This window comes from Oryzias latipes, chromosome 8 (genome assembly GCF_002234675.1).
Source record: "Oryzias latipes chromosome 8, ASM223467v1".
Lineage (NCBI taxonomy): Eukaryota > Metazoa > Chordata > Actinopteri > Beloniformes > Adrianichthyidae > Oryzias > Oryzias latipes.
In genome coordinates, this window is record NC_019866.2 from 14,118,900 (window position 1) to 14,136,407 (window position 17,508).

The 17,508-nt window shown below is 37.9% G+C and overlaps 1 protein-coding gene across 18 annotated transcripts in view; it reads left to right on the forward strand.

Annotated features, from left to right (window-relative positions):
- Nucleotides 1-207: 207 nt before the first annotated feature.
- LOC101170273 (voltage-dependent P/Q-type calcium channel subunit alpha-1A) overlaps nt 208-17,508 on the forward strand; it is a 92,893-nt gene continuing 75,592 nt past the window's right edge. For 12 of the 18 annotated variants that reach the window (XM_023957626.1, XM_023957640.1, XM_023957634.1 and 9 more), the window contains exon 1: nt 209-1,610. In XM_023957626.1, the coding sequence (XP_023813394.1) occupies nt 1,309-1,610 (302 nt within the window). In that variant the 5' untranslated portion in view covers nt 209-1,308. Of the gene's footprint in view, nt 1,611-17,508 lie in introns of all 18 variants that reach the window. The other 6 variants (XM_023957637.1, XM_023957630.1, XM_023957638.1 and 3 more) reach the window with 2 other exon arrangements.

Consider the following 17,508-nt stretch of genomic DNA (forward strand, 5'->3'; position numbering starts at 1 on the left):
GACAGAAGAGCGGCTTATTGGCGGGATGTACGATTAATTCAATTTGCAGAGCAAGTGAATTTATTTGTCTTACTTATTTAATTATTATCTTTTTAAAGAAGCACATTCCCTTTTTTTCCTGTCGCCCATTCACCCGATCAAGTTCTCCTTTTCCCTTGGATGAGGGGAGAGGAGGCCGCCAGGAGCGCACACCCTATACTCCAATGAGAGGAGGAGGGAGGGGAGGGGAGGTTGGAGGAGAGAGTGACGGAGAGGGAGGACGCTCCATCAGGACATTTGGGCTCATCGGTGCGGACTGACTTTCGGGCGGGGATGCTGAGGGGCTTTCTCGGCTCTGCTTTTACCTCCGGGATGATGAGAGGGCGTCAGGCGGCGGGGAGGCGACCGTCGTACCTTTGCCTTTGATGACACCATCCGTGTGTCCCCTCGCTCCGCTCCTGGACGGCCGCGCAGGTGACGATGATGGTTGCAGTGAGAGGGAGGATGCTGCCGAATTTCTTTGAAAAATAAAACACTTTTCCTCCGCGCCGCAAGATGACCATGACGCCGACGTTTCCGAGGGAAAACGGTATTTTTTTCCTTCCCCCTCATCTCTTTTCTTGAGGTCATGCTTTATGAATCCCAATTTTCCTGGTTCTGTCGGAGCGCACTTTGTGAAACAACTAGGGTGGCGGTAGCCACATCTCACCAAACATTGCGGATGTTCCCAAATAAATAAATAATAGTAGCTCTTCCTTCTTTCGATGCCTTTGAAATCATCAGAAACAGCGACTGTTTCCAAGATGCCAAGTCGTCAGAAAGCTGCCACTGTTTTCTAAATTTATCGACAAAAAAAATTAATGTCTTGAGGCCTGTTTTAGATTTTCATGACACCGTTACCACAGTGGGAATGACTCGTCCAGAAAGGTGCAGGAACATCTGGTGCGCCGTGATACCAGCATGCAGAACATGAAGCCTTCGTGTTAACCTGTGCGTCTCCCCATGGTTTCATGTTGGGAGGCGAATCCTGCTGAACGCGGACAGACTCCTCTAGTACAGGGCAACCAGGCGACCACCCCGTCGATTCCCTCACCTACAGCTGTCCGTTTGCCAGAGACGCATAGAGAAGGAGACGGTACATGGGCGTCCTCGTCCCCTGAAACCAGGAGCCGCGCATCCTCTGGCCAGGTGTTCATCATCAAGACAAACCCGTTGTGCATATGAGACGTTCTGATCCAGATGGGATGTAATGTGTGGCTGCACAGCTGAGCATTGGTCTCCTTCTCCGCTGTTTCGTGAAGATTGGTGTCCAAGATCGGTGTCCACAGAATGGCGCGGTTTGGAGACGAGGTACCAGCCAGATACGGGGGAGGGCCCGGCGGAGGGGGCCCCGGGGGCCGTGGTGGCAGCAGGCAAGGTGGACCTCATGGACACGGACACGGACATGGCCCACCTGGAGGGCCCGGGGGCCAAAGAGTGTACAAGCAGTCTATGGCGCAGAGAGCCCGGACAATGGCCCTCTATAACCCCATCCCGGTGCGCCAGAACTGCTTCACTGTCAATCGCTCCTTGTTCATTTTCAGCGAGGATAACTTCGTGAGAAAATACGCCAAAAAGATCACCGAATGGCCATATCCTTTACCTAGCTCTGTGAGTAAATGACCGCTGTGGGCCTTGCCTACACTAAAAAGCTGTGGAACTGAGTGCTTCACTTTTCTTTTTTCTTATGTGCTGCAGGCTTTGAATTACATAACAAATGTGTAAAAAGCTGTTCCATCAGTTAAGGTTGAGCTGACAGGTAAAGTGAGCACCACCCACATTTGATAGGGACTTTATGCCACAGGAGTGCAGGACTTGCTTGATTCTGCCCATGTGTGAAGTGAGTGTTTGAGGTGGTGGGGGGGTCTCGGTGGGTGCTGCTGGTTGCTGATGTCAGCATGTGCAGCAAAGGCTCAATGCCTAGTACACAGAAACTGGATGTTAGAGGATGTGTGTGTGTGTGTGGGGGGGGGGGGGTAAGCTGAAAGGGAAAGCTGAAAATAAGCAGTTATAGTGTGTGTGTGTCTTTGCAGTTCCCATATCAGCACGATGCAGGTGTCTTTCTAAACTTGGTTATGGACAGAGCATTACTGTAGTTTTTTTCCTCGACCACATTTGAGGGCATCTAATCACACAAGATGCAGGTGTGTATGAATAAATGCTCCCTTGTTTTACCTTCCTACCACAATGGAACAGTTTTGCATGCTTGCAGGCAGAAATGACAAATGATTTCAAAATTCTGATCTTCAAACCCCCCCCCCCCCCCCATCGCCGCCACCTATTTGTAAAATGATTTTGCATGTGAGAATTAATGACAAGAGGGAAAATTGCAGTAATGATCATGCTGAGTTGTACTCAAGCAGTGACATATCCTCAGTCGCTGATTGGGCTGTTCTGCTGAAATGGATGTGTTCCTCTGAATCATATCCATGCAGGGTCCAAATAGGAGGTGGATTGCTGACAAAAAGAAAGATTTTGCAAAAAAAAGAAAAAAATGTACAGACCTGCTCAGGTGAAAATCATATTTTTGGTGTTTTTAACATGTTTTTGTGGCGTTTTTTTGCTCATGATAGAGGACATATGTACCAAAAATTAAGCTTAAAATGGCATTTCTTTATTCAAATTGTTGTGAATGAGGAGCAAACGAAAGAATCTGTTTGAAAAACTGTGTACGGCTTGTTGCACTGCTAATACCAGGTTGGGGCTGTAAGCTAGTGGGAGAGCACGTAAAAAAGCGAATGATGGTGGGTGTGGGCGGGCTTAGTCTGCGCCCACAACTCCGCCCACAACTCCGAGGTGAATTTCTAACGAGCTACTGCCGCTCTGCAGAAGCTACGTCCTAGAAAATGATACAGGTTTTTCGATTTTGGCTAAAAACAGCATAATTATAGGTAAAAGACCACTGGGAACACTTAAAAAAAGGTCAAAAGAGGATTGGAGTGTGACTTTAAAATAGTTAATTTCAACAAAACTGTTAAAGACAATGAGTTATCCACACTTTTGTAATTATCAACAGCCCTTACAATTTTGTGAGCATCTAATTGTTTCCTAAAATGACAGAAAATGTTTTAAAAAAAATCAACATTAAAATCACAAATAAGCTAGAACGTTAATGTATCACATTTCTAACTTTATTTATTCTCCTTTTTTACATTGTAGAAAGTATATTTGGCATTTTAGTCAACAGAGCTTTTTTCCCCACTTTGGTCCCACTTAATGTAAAACAACTGTCTGATTTAGTCACAAACAAATCATGGTAGCTCCATCAGCTGTTAGTTTTTGTGTGAGGAGTCACTGTGTTTAGAAACTACAGGGACAATACTTTTGATTATTACCCTTATTTGAATTCTCTTTTACTCAAAGTTTTACTCTGTGGCTGTCCTGCATTGTTCTCTATTTTTAACCACATCTTTCTCATAAATAGCTATTATTGTTTAATCTGGTGTGCCTTTTATTTAATATATTATTCTGGTTCCATTTGGCTTTTTGTGGTGGTTATCTTGGTTCTCTCTTTAATCTAATTTGCATCTGTGCCATTTTAATTTTTACATGATTTTTAGTAGTGACGATGCATGTTCCTCTTTCTATTTCTTCATATTTTTATTGCTATTTTATCCATCTAGTTTAATTTTGTAATTTAGAAATTGTGATAATATCTTCAACATGGAACTCAGGGTCCAAAGCAATCCGACTGTTGTCATGGAGTAAGCCTTCCCTTACTTCCCATAATCCATCTATTTACGCGCTTACTCTAACCTAACTATATATATATATATATATATATAACACTATATATAAATATATAAAGTTATATATATATATATATATAACTATATATACAATATATATAGTCTTATATATATATATATATATATATATATATATATATATATATAACTATATATACAATATATATAGTTTTATATATATATATATATATATATATATATATATATATATATATATATATATATATATATATATATATATATATATATATATATATATATATATACGTGACAGCCATACGTTTTTTCCAAGGACTTTTTTTATCGCCTCTTGATTTATCACAATTAGAATAAAGAAATACTCAGAAATGCAATAATAAGCCTAATTTTCTTTATATACGTCCTACATCATGAGAAAATGCTACAAGAAGGTGTCAAAAACACAATTTTCATCAGTGTGGGTCTTTAAGCTGAACAAGTTCTTGGATTTTTGCATATTGTGAGGTCCTGCAGATGGGGTTAATGTAATTTAACTGCACTGAAATATTGACAGAGTACTCTAGAAACACAAGTTAGAAACATCTTTCCCCTTTATTACACATACACCCATATGGCTGAGTGAAGGTTATTAAGTGTCTTACAAGATTATTGTAATAAATGGACTTATTGCTTTCAGCATTTATTCCTTTATAGACTGTAATTTAGTTGCAACCAGTAAAAACCATATATCCCTTGACGATCTCTGGAGGTCACCTTATACCGTGACGATTACATCATCCATTCACCAAAACAGATGAAGTCATTTCTGTCGGATCAATGATTGGTTGTTCCTTTAATGGAATTCCTAATGACTAAATGTTTTAAAGCACAATTCAAAGGGGGGAACTCGCTGTTGTTTAGGTAACTCTAGAACGTGTTACTGTAGCACTGAGGCCTCATCCGAATTCTGTTCAAACTCAATCTAAACTAACTTGGACAGAAATGAAAGAAATCACTTGACAACATGTGTAAAGCTGTCATGTGATCGTGATCATTACAAAGGGTCCTTTCATAGATTAAACATGCTTACAATTGCACTTACAATTTACCAAACTTATCTTAACATTCAAAAAAGACAAGCATCTGACGTATAAAAAAATTGTATTCACTGATTAGTTTACACTTTATACTTACAGTCTGCCATCTGCGTTTCAGCAAATAATGCTGTGTAATGCTATGAAAAGGATGAGTCACTTTATTGAAAACATACATTTTATTGTTGTTGTCAAACTGTAGACTCAAGATTTCTCATGTTGGGCAAGCAAGTAGTTAGACTCCAGTGCCTTTTCTTTTTTAGCTCAGAGGGAAATGAGTTCAACTCAGTTGTATTTGTCTGGACTATTCTGGGTTGTTTTTGACCAGACTATACTGATTTGCTTTATTAGTTTCTCTCTGAGATTAAAAAAAAAATATAATCTTATTATTCTATGTCAGAGGGATATTTTCCTGGATGGAGAATGAAACCACTTTGACTGTAAAAATCACAGAGGACTCTTTGATCAAAAACATTTTTCTTGCATTTGTATTCAGCTGTGAACAGAATTTATCACTTTGAGGGACTCTAGTAAATAATCATCCAATTACAGTGAAATTAGGACACAAAAGTAATATTTTGCTTTTAAAAAATAAAATTGGCATCTGTTTTTATTAATGTACTGGTTTGAAATCTTTGGAACATCACTCCAGAGCTGTTATTAATGTTATGGTATGTTTGAAAAAATAACGTAATAGTATTTACAAATAAGACTATTTTAGTCTTTTTTTAGGTTTTGAGAACATTCTTTTTAAAAAAAAAAACTTCAGTAATAGACTGTTAAAACAGTAGAGAAATGAGAAAAAATGTTAACTCCATAAAAATACTACATATTAGTAAAATTTGTAAAGTATGAGTTAAAAACCTGTAATTTGTGCTATTCCAAATAACTGGTTACTCTTCATGCCCGCGATTACAAGAAATCTGTTAGTTGCTTTGAATAAAAAGCCTCTGCTGAGTCATATGTAATGTAATGTGTAATGGCCAGCTTGCATATTTCATCATTAATGATTTAAAACATACTAAATATATGGCGTTTGTTTATTTATCTATTTATTCTGGATTGTTCTTGCTTATTTCAGCAAAATGGCGCCAAAGCACATCCAGCTTTTACTACAAAAGTACAACTGTGTAGTGAAAACGCTGGCGTGACTCCACCCAATCACATCCTGAATGCTGTTACACTGCCATTGAGAGTACACTTGAGATGGTCCTTTGAAGGGACATTTGGTTTATCCTCCTTGCCTCTATCTCTGTAGTTTCTCTCTTCAGGTAGGCAGCCAATGCTGGTACTCTTTGCCTGGGAGTTTCCAGTGCTTCAGGTAAGGATAGTTGGTTGTACTTAGCATCCCTTTCTGCGTATCTTATATCTGACTGACTGCTCAGAATGCTGCCTAAATATTTGTGTCCTGCCTCTTTTTCCATTGAAGGTACTGTTTCTTATGTGTGGTATCTTATAGTCAAGCATCTTAAGGATCACTGTTGCTCCTTGGTCTCATTGATAGTAGTAGTAGATATTACTTGTAGTACTGCATACACATCTTCTTTCAGAAGGTACTTCACATAAACTTCACTCAATCTTGGTAGTTGGCTATGGAAGTTCTTTCCTTTTTCTTCATTCATTCCTCTTCTTAACCGTTTATTCCCTTTCGGGGTCACGGGGTTGCCGGAGCCTATCCTGGCCACTTGGGCGTAGGCAAGGGATACCCTGGACTGGTCGCCAGTCTGTCGCAGGGTGGAATATCCTCAATCACACATCCATTCACTCTCACACTCACACCTATGGACAATTTAGAGTTGCCAATCAACCTATGTAGCATGTTTTTGGACGGTGGGAGGAAGCCGGAGATCCCGGAGAAAACCCACGCATGCACGGGGAGAACATGCAAACTCCACACAGAAAGAAGTTCTTTCCATAGATCTTTAATCTGAAGTCAGGTACTCTGTTAAGTCTGCTTGGGTTTATTACTTTGTCTTGGTATCCAATGTCGAAGTTCTGAGTTGATGGTAATTGACCTTTTGTCTTAGCTACCCCTGGATCTCTATAGTTGCTTCTTGAAGATGTTGGAACGCTGAGCTAGCAGCTGTTTCAATCTAGTTTTTTATTTCGGAGTAACCATAGTTCTCTTCACACAACCCCTCTCACTTGGGTTGTTTGCTGGTATGGTAGCATTTCAGTTTCATATCCATGGATGTATCGTTCCAGTAATCCATTTTTCACCAACATTCCCTGGTTCCAAAATGGCAACATCTTCCATCAATGGTTCCCCTCATATTAGAGGTAGGCAGGCAGGGTGAAGCTTAATTAGAACGTGCTATAAGTCCCTTACTGGAAGTGTGACCCTTCAAACCAGGTGAAAGAACCAGATCTTCCCGCTACATTTTGAAAATATTGGGTCCACAAATTTGTGCATAATTTATTTAGATGGGAAACAGATTTTTTTATATGTGGAGAGACTATTGTCAATAAACGCCCAAACTTCATACTGCAGTCTTTGTGAGCACTGGTTCAGCTTGTCGATGTGGCTTAATGAATTGTAGAATATACCTAAACAATGATTTTATTTCACTTTAATGATTGCTTTTTGTTTTCAATTGGCTCCTTATTCATTCATTATTCATTTTTTAAACCCGTTTTGTCCCTTTCGGGGTCACAGGGATGGCAGGTTCCCATCCCGGCCACTCAGATTGAATCAGCCCAGTTTCTGATTGACTGAACACATTAATCTAAGCGTTATTTATAATGCAGCTGGGAAAGCAACTATTTAAAAAAAAATGTTTGCAGGCTTTAGTTGAGATTGTAGATGTTAAAATTTAGTTCTGTGACTCTAGTTATTTCTGTTTATTCTGAGAGGAGTAATAAATTGGATGTTCAGTATGTTAATAGGGACCCAGGACAAAGGCTTGCAAATTGAACCATTTGAATGAGCTGTTTGAACAATATTTAATTTTATATATTTTCCAAATACTAATAATAAATAATTCATAGTATTTAAGTGTTAATTACATAATAATGCCTCTCTTACCATAGGGTTTTCTCTTGAATGCAGAGGTCATGTAACAGAGTCTTCTGATGGTTTTAATGTATTTTAGATGTTATGCTCAGTATTTCTATCATGTTACATACTGGGCAGGGATAAAAAAACCAAATGGGTCACATGATCTGGCCTTTGAAAGAAAATCTTCCTCGCATGTCTTTCCGGGCTATATATAATGCTGCGTGTTTGTGGTTTCTGTTACAATTACTGGAAAAAAAAAATCATTTTATTTGTTTTTTTCCAACCATAGTAAATGTTTAACCTGTAACTAGTTTATTTGATTAGCCAGTAAAATGTACGTATAAACACAAACTAGCACCACCAGAGACCTTTTAAATATTTACTTTCTGCCCTTGATGTAGCAAATACACAGGAAGTGAAATGTTGAGCTTTAGTTATTGTTAATTACACGTTAGTGGATTTGCGATTTCCACAAAACAGACACACAGAAGCATCCATCATGTTACAGACCTACATTTAGCAATGTTTAAGGTTACTGAAGTGACCTCTGACTCTGTGCTATATTTGCTTTTGGCGGATAGGATTTTGTCACTGGAATGCTATTATGTAGATGTATTGTATCACCACGTCGACTCAAAAGGAAATGATGTAAATAAATCTAGTAATTTATAAGAGAGTTAGAGTTTGGTAGATTATTTCTTTGTTACATCAATGATTTTTTGGCAATTCATTGTTTTTGGAGAGTCTGTTTAATTTTCCTTTTAAATTTTGCCATGTTGGTAAGGAACATGCAGCTAAAGGATGACTGTAAGGGCTTAGAATGGTGATTGAATCCATGAAAATGTTTTAAAGGATCTTCTGCCACACCAGCTTGTAACAAAGGAATGGTGCAGTTCATCAAATGCCCACTTGCTTTCAGAAGTGCACAATTTCTAATTGAATTCCATCCATTCATCCATCCATTCATCCATCCATCCATCGCAGGCTGTCGCAGCTACTTTTGGGTGAAGGTGTGTTGCAGGGCCCCCATTGAATTCAATACTGCAAATGTTTAACACACGATAATTTCTGGCCAGTGCATACATGCAGTATCTGTGATTCGTAACTTCTGGTATTTTCCGGTGCTGCCAGTGAAGTGTCTGATTGGTACTTGTGGTCAATACTGTAGGTGTCTGCTCTGAGAATCTTCACATCAAATTGGATTCATGTAAAAAAGGCTAGACAACTTTAGGCTTTTGTTGTGCGAAACCGAGTCACAGCATTTCCTGAAAAGATCATTGTACCATCTCCAAACTGAAGTCCAAGTTCTAGTTATTAGGGACGGGCTGCAAAGTGAGAACAAGCATCTTTCTTTCTGAACTTTTAACACTTGGACTGTGTTCAAAAGATTTTTGGTAAAGGTTAAAGTACAACACAAACAGAATTTCTCCACATTTTAACCTGGAAAAGGCTGTATTCATCCAATTTTTGGTCTCATAGAGCAACAAAAAGCCCATTCATGACTTCTTATGGTGAGCCAATTAAATAAACTCAACACATGTTGCATTCATTAACTGATTTGATGCCATGAATAATTGCTAGATTGTACCAAACACTAGTTCTTTCGTGTGTGTGTAATGTTTGTAGTATCTGGTATTTAGCAATGTTTTTAGCTCTTTCCTTATTTATGAAGTGTACGTTCATTTTTGATAGTTTGTACCTGTCTTGCTGTTTGTGTGATCACATCTGTTGTGTCACGGTGATTGATTCCTTGCAGATTTTTAGTTTTTGTCAGTTTGGACTGCGATAAGTAGAGATACAAGTGGATGGCACAGACCGTCCTGTCTGTGGATGAGTCTGTGTTTGTCTTCTCTCTTTTACTAAGTTTGGCTGACCAATCACTGTTTTATCTTGTTTGGTTACTCAAAGGGATTGTTTATGTAATCTGTGGTTATGTTAAGTTCATAACATTTGTATTGTTAAGAAGGGCTCAACCTAATGGGTATCATACTTAATAGGAAGTTGGACAAACACAAGAAAGAAAGAAAGAAAGAAATGTTTATGGATCCCCATAATCCTTTACAGCACGGGTCACTAACCCTGTTTCTCGTGGGCTACCGCCCTGCTTGTTTGGTAGCTAACCCTGCTTCAGTAAATGCTGCTCACCTGGATCAGGTGTGTTCAGTTAGTCAGAAACTGGGCTGATTCAGTCCAGCTAATCAGCATCTACTGCCAACGAGGAACAGGGTTTGGTGACCCCTGCTTTAGAGTCTTTGAACCACATGTATGATAAAGAATAACCAGGCAATAAACGAGAGTTTACGAACATTTGTGTTTCACATAAAGGTTAGGTATACCTGTGGTAAAGAGAACATCGTCGGTGACGCACTTTCAGGACGTCAAAACGCTGACATGTTTGAGAGTCCTTGCTTATTTTTCTTCTTGCCATTTCCTCAAACTTCTTAGAAACTTTAGGTTGTGGTGTTAAATCTAGGCTCTAGCCTTAACGTACTTCTTTTTCTAGAGCAACCTAGAGAAAGTTGGTGTGTCCGTGACATCCGACTGTTGATTAACGCAACACTTGAAAAAGTCCTGGAACTCCTGCTTGAAGGGCCTCCCATCACTTTCCCTGATCTTGATGATTGCTTCTGTTGGGACTCTGTGATGGTCAAAGTGGTTGATTCTTAAAATTTTTCTTTTTGTAGGTCTGATAGATAGATATACAAGTGGAAAGCACGGCTTTTGTGGGTGAAGTTTTTCTCCTCTCTTTCACGAAATTTGGCCGATCCATCACTGTTTTCTTCCGTTTGACTCATTGACTGTTGTAGAGAACTGGATTGTGTGAATGTGAGGTCACCATATAGACACCGACTTCTTTTCGGTTCCAACAAAATGAAGTCAATTCAGTGGATATTTTTTCCGCCATACAGTCATCGCCATGTTGGAACCAGACATCATCAGTGGGCAGCGAATGGTCCGAGTTTGTCTGAGACTACATTTCTATGGCAACCACTCTCTCCAATCAAGAGGAAGCATGTTAGAAGACCACACCCTGAAAGCGGTGTCAATGAAATGCCCAAAACAAGACAACATATTTTCATTGAGGCATCTGATTGGTCAGTTTATAACTTGAATAATTTACACTATAGCAAAAAATTTCATGAAAATAATCAAGTTTAAAAACATGTTAAAAAGAGGAAGCAGAGCAAGAATGTTTTTTTTTTTTGCAAATATAATTGAGTAGTAGCTGTTTATATCTCAATTAAAGGCTATTGGATTTCAACCTTTTGGTACTTGCAGGTACGTCCTAATTGGAACACCAGCGGGGGGGATACTCAGTCCAGCTCTTTCATACAGTCAGTGGTTTTACAACTTTGTAGGGGGAATTTGGAGTTCATGACACTAGTATTGTTGGTGTAGGTATGATTAATTATCTTTGGTCTAAAAATATTTATTTTGTCTCTGAGTTTTATGTCATGTTTCTGCTCTTGGTCTGTTAGAAGGGGTGTAACAAATGTGGTAAGTCAATGATCTGCATTCACTGCAGAATCTGAATTATTTAGTTGCTGTTCTCTAGCTTGCTTCTGTCAGCTGATATCATAAGTTAAAATCAGCATCCATACTTTTAATTCAAATGCACACGTGAGACTGTGATCTTTTTTGTCAATCAGTCGCACATTGTGCAACACACATCTTGCTCATATGAGACTTATTCTCTATGTTTTAGAAGCACAGAGGAGTCTCTGTCATGCAACTCTCCTCCTCTCCAGCCCACATAGGGATGCAAAGGTTTGTAGAATCATCATTATGAAGATTTTTTGTTGCACAGTCCCAAAAAAAACCCTAAATGTTTTGTTAAAAATATACATACTGAAGAAAAAAAATAGTGTAAACCATCTTAATTTTACTGCGACTACCATTCAGTTTAAGGGATTGAATCTGAAATGTCATTAGAGATTATGCTCATCTTCTGTAGTTACAGACCAGTATTCTTTTCTTTAACATGAGTGTCTAGTCTTGAAAATGTTAACATTTTTTTATCACATTAAGAAATTTATAGTGAAACAATGGCTTTGTTATCAAAGAGTTCTGATTGTCAAACCTCAGATCTGTATGTTAAACCCTTTATGCCAAAATCGGAACATATTTCATGGATAGGTTTCAACTAGTTACTGACCATTAATGAAAAACAAATTATTATAAATCACACATTTATAAAGCTAAAGATAGTAGAAACATTTAAAAATGGTTTTTAAAAAAGTGCTGAGATCAAAAGGCAGATGCACACACACTGTTCTAACATCAGGAGTCTCATTCACTTTGCTTCTCCTGTCACTTTTCCTTTTGGTTTTTCAGTCTTTTTGATTTATAGGAGTAGAAGTTTTGTCATTTTCATTTATGTTTCAATGCAGTTAATATTTTTTTTCACTCAAGTAAGATTCATCAACCTTTTTATTTCTCTCCTGCAGTCTGACTCTGTAGAAGGGACTGCTTCTGACTTTGGAGAAGGCAATTTAACCCTTGTGCTATCCTATGACCTCACCCTTACATTGACGTGTTATTCCTACCATGACAAAGGTGGATAAAGGTGAAGAGGATTTCAGGTAATCCATGGACAGCAGTGAAGATCACAAATCATTGAAGAAAAAAGGTTCAGCTTGTGGGGTCTAGATGACCCAACTCCCAATGTTAAAGTGCCTAGGATAGCACAAGGGTTAAAACATCCGTCTCACGTTTGAGGACATTTTTTTTGCAAAAGTTTATTTGCAGTTAATATTTAAAAAGAGGATTTTAGTGTCCAGATAGTAAATGACTAGTAACAGCTTCTCACACAAGAGAACATTATTTTTAAGATGTACTTATTGCAAAGCTTAGGTGGTTAAACTTTAAAACAAGCCCATATAATCATCCCTCCAACGCTGTGCTTAACAAGAGTTTCCTCCAAAATGCAATGGGGTGTATTCAGACTGGGATACCCGTTTGTTCCAGATCGTTTCCGCTTAATTTGGTCCAGATTGAGCTTTGAATCTTGTGTTTGGTCTGTATCCAGACTGTCGTCAGATGGATTTAAACCAAAGCTAGTAAACAAAACCATGAGACTAAAATCCCTTCACTCATTGGTCAGGAATTGCGAGGGCGGAGTTAAGCATCTAGAGAGAAAAAGTATGGAAGTCCTGCGCTTAGCAGTTCATCTCGGGGTAGTTCATTTAAATTTTATATTTTGCTGACCAATTTTAAACACGTGTATCAACCTTAGGCTCAACACTTTTTACGATGCTTTTGGTTACTGACAAGGTACGCTGACAAGTGAGAAACAATGTGTGTCACATTAAAAGTGGCTTTGATCGTCCGACTACGTTTCAATGAGTAGCTTTGTCTCATTGTTGGGGTTTCTGTTGGGGATTTTGTTGGCACTCAGTCAAATACAACAATTGCTTCTTTTACAGTACTTGCTCTCTCTGTAGTGTTGATTTGTCTAAATAAGTAACATTAACAACTTCTTTACTATCGCTGATCATTATTTATCAGGATTTAGAGGTTGAGATTTAAATGGCAAAAGTTTCATAGTGGAAATTCTATCTGCTAATAGTGAAAATAAATAAATTCACTCTGTATACACATTATATGTATATATTCATAATTGTGTGTGTGTTTGTGAGTGTATTTTATAAAAAAGAATTTGGTAAAATGGTACGTTTGCCATTTACTAGAAAAAGTTAGGCGCTAAGCTGTAGTTTTTGAATTCTATAGCATTGGTAATAAATTTGGTGTTGCCCAAATGTAAACTTGTCTTTTTTAGTATTAGTCTTGATGTCCAAAAATGCTCTCCTATGCTTAAATATTAGATTTCTTTTTTTTTTAGACTCTTTTACCAGCTTTGATGATTATGTGTCAATAGCAACAGATCATTAAAAGCAAAAATGAGCTCAGAAAAGAAAAGAAAATCATTTAGAGCTTTAACTCGACTGTGTAGCATGGTAAAAAAATAGAAATAAAAAAAGAATGGCAGTGAAATCAGCCACTGCTTGCTGCTTTAGTCAACTCCCTTGTGTGCAAAATCAGACGTGTCACGTGCCTCATCTGATACAGTTTTCTGCCTCACAGCATCAGTTTAGTCTTCCTCCTGCCAGTCACAGATACTTTAACATTTGATTGTTTGGATATTGGTAAGAAACTGGATATAAAATCCTTATTTCATTGGTTCTTACATTGTAATTCAAGCAAAAGAGACATTTTGCCATTTAGGTTTTAGGTGTTTTGCATGGTAATAGGAATGTTAAAATATGCTGGATTCAACACTGATAAGTGTATGAATAAAGCATTGTTGTTTTTCTTTCCTTCACTGCCCTCCCTTTTCAGTCGATATTCCTCCTTCCTCTTTCTCTTAATCGTGCGTTGTGTGTCTGCTGAATAATTCAGTCACTGGCTGGTTTGGATGAGTGTGTGTTGGGTATGTGTCTGAGAGTGTATCTTCGTCTGAGAGTGTGTGTGAGAGGGGCAGTGACGTCGGGAAGGGCTATTTTTGGGTTTCAGATACGTGGACAGAGAGAAAATAAAGAGTTGGAGAGTCTGATGGATTGATTTTTTAGTTTTTTTTCTCATGCTCATGTTTTGGTCACGTGCTGCAGCTGTTACTAGACAAACTTTGCTTGAAGGCTGCACTCTACCTGCAGAGTGTGCTGGCACACACTGCTGCTCAGTCAACACACATGCACAAACAAACAAACAGTAAGAAAAAATTGCTTTTTTTTAATCTTGTGTTTTTTTAGTAACATGGAATCTATTACCATGAATATTCAGGGAAAGAAGTTACATGCTGCACTGACACAAGCGTCAGCATCTTCTGCAAAGTGACAACTTCTCTGTATGCGGATGGTGAGGAAGCTGCAACTGCAGAGAGGAAAAAGGATGTGGACAAAGCCACTGTTAGGCATTTTAGTCTACCATTTTGAAACACTTAACCATCGAAGTTATGGCTTTTTGAGAGTCAGAGATTAAGTCTTAATTAGAAAATGTATATAAGCTGTGTGAAGTGAATATGATTTGTTTAGTCCACAAATGCAATGAAATAGAAATTGAGCATTACCAGTGCCAAATTTAACATTTTAATGGGAGAAAAAGCAAAAATGAGTGATTTAAATCAGAAGTTCTGTGTGTTTCCATGTGAACTGTGCATAATATTAGACTTAAACAGTTTTAAAAACAAACAGAAAACTTACCACTGTAGAGTGGCTTTTAACACCCAGTGTCGTCCTATTTCCTTTTACTCATTTTTTTGAGTTCTTATTTCTCTTTCATGTATTTGATTGCTGTTTGTTATTTTATGCTTTTTTTTTATTTTATTTTCATCTTAAAGCACTTTGGTACATTGACATTGTTGTAAAGTGCACATTCATTCATTCTTAACCCTTGTGCTAACCTATGACCCCCCCTTACATTGACGTGTTCTCCCTACCATGACAAAGGTGGATAAAGGTGGAAAGATTTCATGTAATCCATGGACACCAGTGAAGATCACAATTCATTGTCTAGTGGGTCTAGATGACCCAACTCCCAACGTTAAAGTGCCTAGGATAGCACAAGGGTTACTACCCTGGAGAAGAAATGCACAATGCAGTGTACTGAAACGATTTGGTTGACCAATGTCAATATCTGACCTTCAATGTTTTTTTTCTCATTCATTCATCATGTATAAATTCAAATTTCACTTTGAAAACCAAATTATCAATAAGCGAGACGAGAGGTCAGTGCAGTTTTGAACATTAAATTTGATTTATTCAATTTTCCTGGTTCATTTCAATTCACCAATTGTTGAAAAAAACAAAACAGAAAACAACAATTGGTGCTGTCTCAGACATAAAGTCTTGCTTCGACCAAAGCTATTAATACACTAGATGAACAATCTCCAATGTCCCCCACAGGATGTAATGTAAGAGTAATGTTGAGTCCATCCTTCTATCGATACCCCCCTCCCCTCCTCCAATGTTCAGCAATTTGACCTCAGAAAATATAGAAATAGAAAAAATATGGAAAAGATTCTTCCAAACCAGTTTAAAATACACACGTTTATTTTTATTGTGTCATTTGTCTTTTTGTTTTTGTTTTTTTTACTGTCAAATCAGTCCCTTTCACCACCAGCCCCCAATGGTCTTCTGAGGAATTATAACATTCAGTTCATGCAACCTTGCATTAATTTTGGGAACTAATGCTCTAATGCATTCACAGACATCATGCTCAAAGCACAACTATATCTGCACGACATCAAGGCAGAAATTTTCTTCACCAGTGCATACCTTCCTTGGAGCTATGTGTAATTATCACCAGTCTATTGCTCCTCACTGATCTTAAATATAATGTTTTAATAAAATGTTTAAACTGCAATTTAAAAAAATACTGTCAGAATTTAAAAAATCGTAGCATTTCTGCCGCACCTTTCAACTGTTCAGTTTCTAATTATCAAAATAATTAGTTTGATTTGAAACACTTCTTAGTCCTATTTATCTGATCAAATCAGTGCTTCTGAGGGAAAGCGAGGAGAAAGGGAAGTCATTATTTGAGCCATTCTGCTGCTGCTGCATAATGTAACAGGACACACCAAGAAAGAGAGATGGAAGGGGAGAGGACAGAGGAACGAGGGATATAAATAAGCTGACAGAGGGAAGTAGTTTCTCTGATACACTGGAAGGGGGAGAGTGAGGTGAGAGGAGTTTGTTTGGTTCCAGTTCTCACTCAATCCTTATTCTTTGGACTTTTTTGAAAAGTAAAGTTGGCAGCACAAACCAACCATATGGCAATTAAATTGTTTTTGATGTTTGTTTGCTAGAATAACTGCCTCTTTCAAGTCCCACCCAAGCTCTAAAAAGTTTATTACAAAACTATTCTCTGATGAAAATGGTGTCTTGTGGCATTTTTCTCATGATGGAGGTAGGGGTGTGTATCAACAAGAGTCTGGTGATACGATACGTATCCTGATACGCGTCCCAGAATACGATAAGTACCGCAATATTCTACACTTTATTTTTTTTTAAGAATGTGACTTAGAAAAAAAACAATCTGAGAATTAATATGCTTATCCTTCTAATAAAATTGTAACATTTATTTATCTAATGATCACAATATTAAGTCCTACAACTGTATTTCATAAGTTGCTTTTACCCAAGAAAATTAAAAGTGCTTTTATTTCGGTAACTTAAAATATATTTGTTCTTAAAGGGAACAGTCAACATTGTCTGATTTCCACTGCAAAATATTTTTCAGTATATTTCAGTATATTATTCGTCTGAGCTGGCAAATCCTGCTCAGAACTGTACATTTGGATACTATTGCTCCAATATTGCACCATTTTTGTTGCACCGGTAATGTTAGGCTGGGGTGTGAGGGGCTACTAGCGAAAAGGGCCCGGCCTATTCTGTGCCAACAGCCCAACCTACAACTTACTCCTGTCACTCTGCAGAAACTATGACCAACAAAATGATACCTTTTTTTTTTTTTTCGAAAGTAGATCGAAACAAGATCGGAGTGTTTTTGTCATATAAGACTTTGGGAAATTTATAGTACAGTACATGTAAAGTACTTGTAATGTGATTAAAAGAGATTGGAGCAATTATGGACAGCTAAAGAGAAAAAAGGCCCACACTATTTCTCAAGATTCCAGAAAAACACTAACAACTATCTTTATAAGCAACTTATTAACACTTTATCAGACATTAAT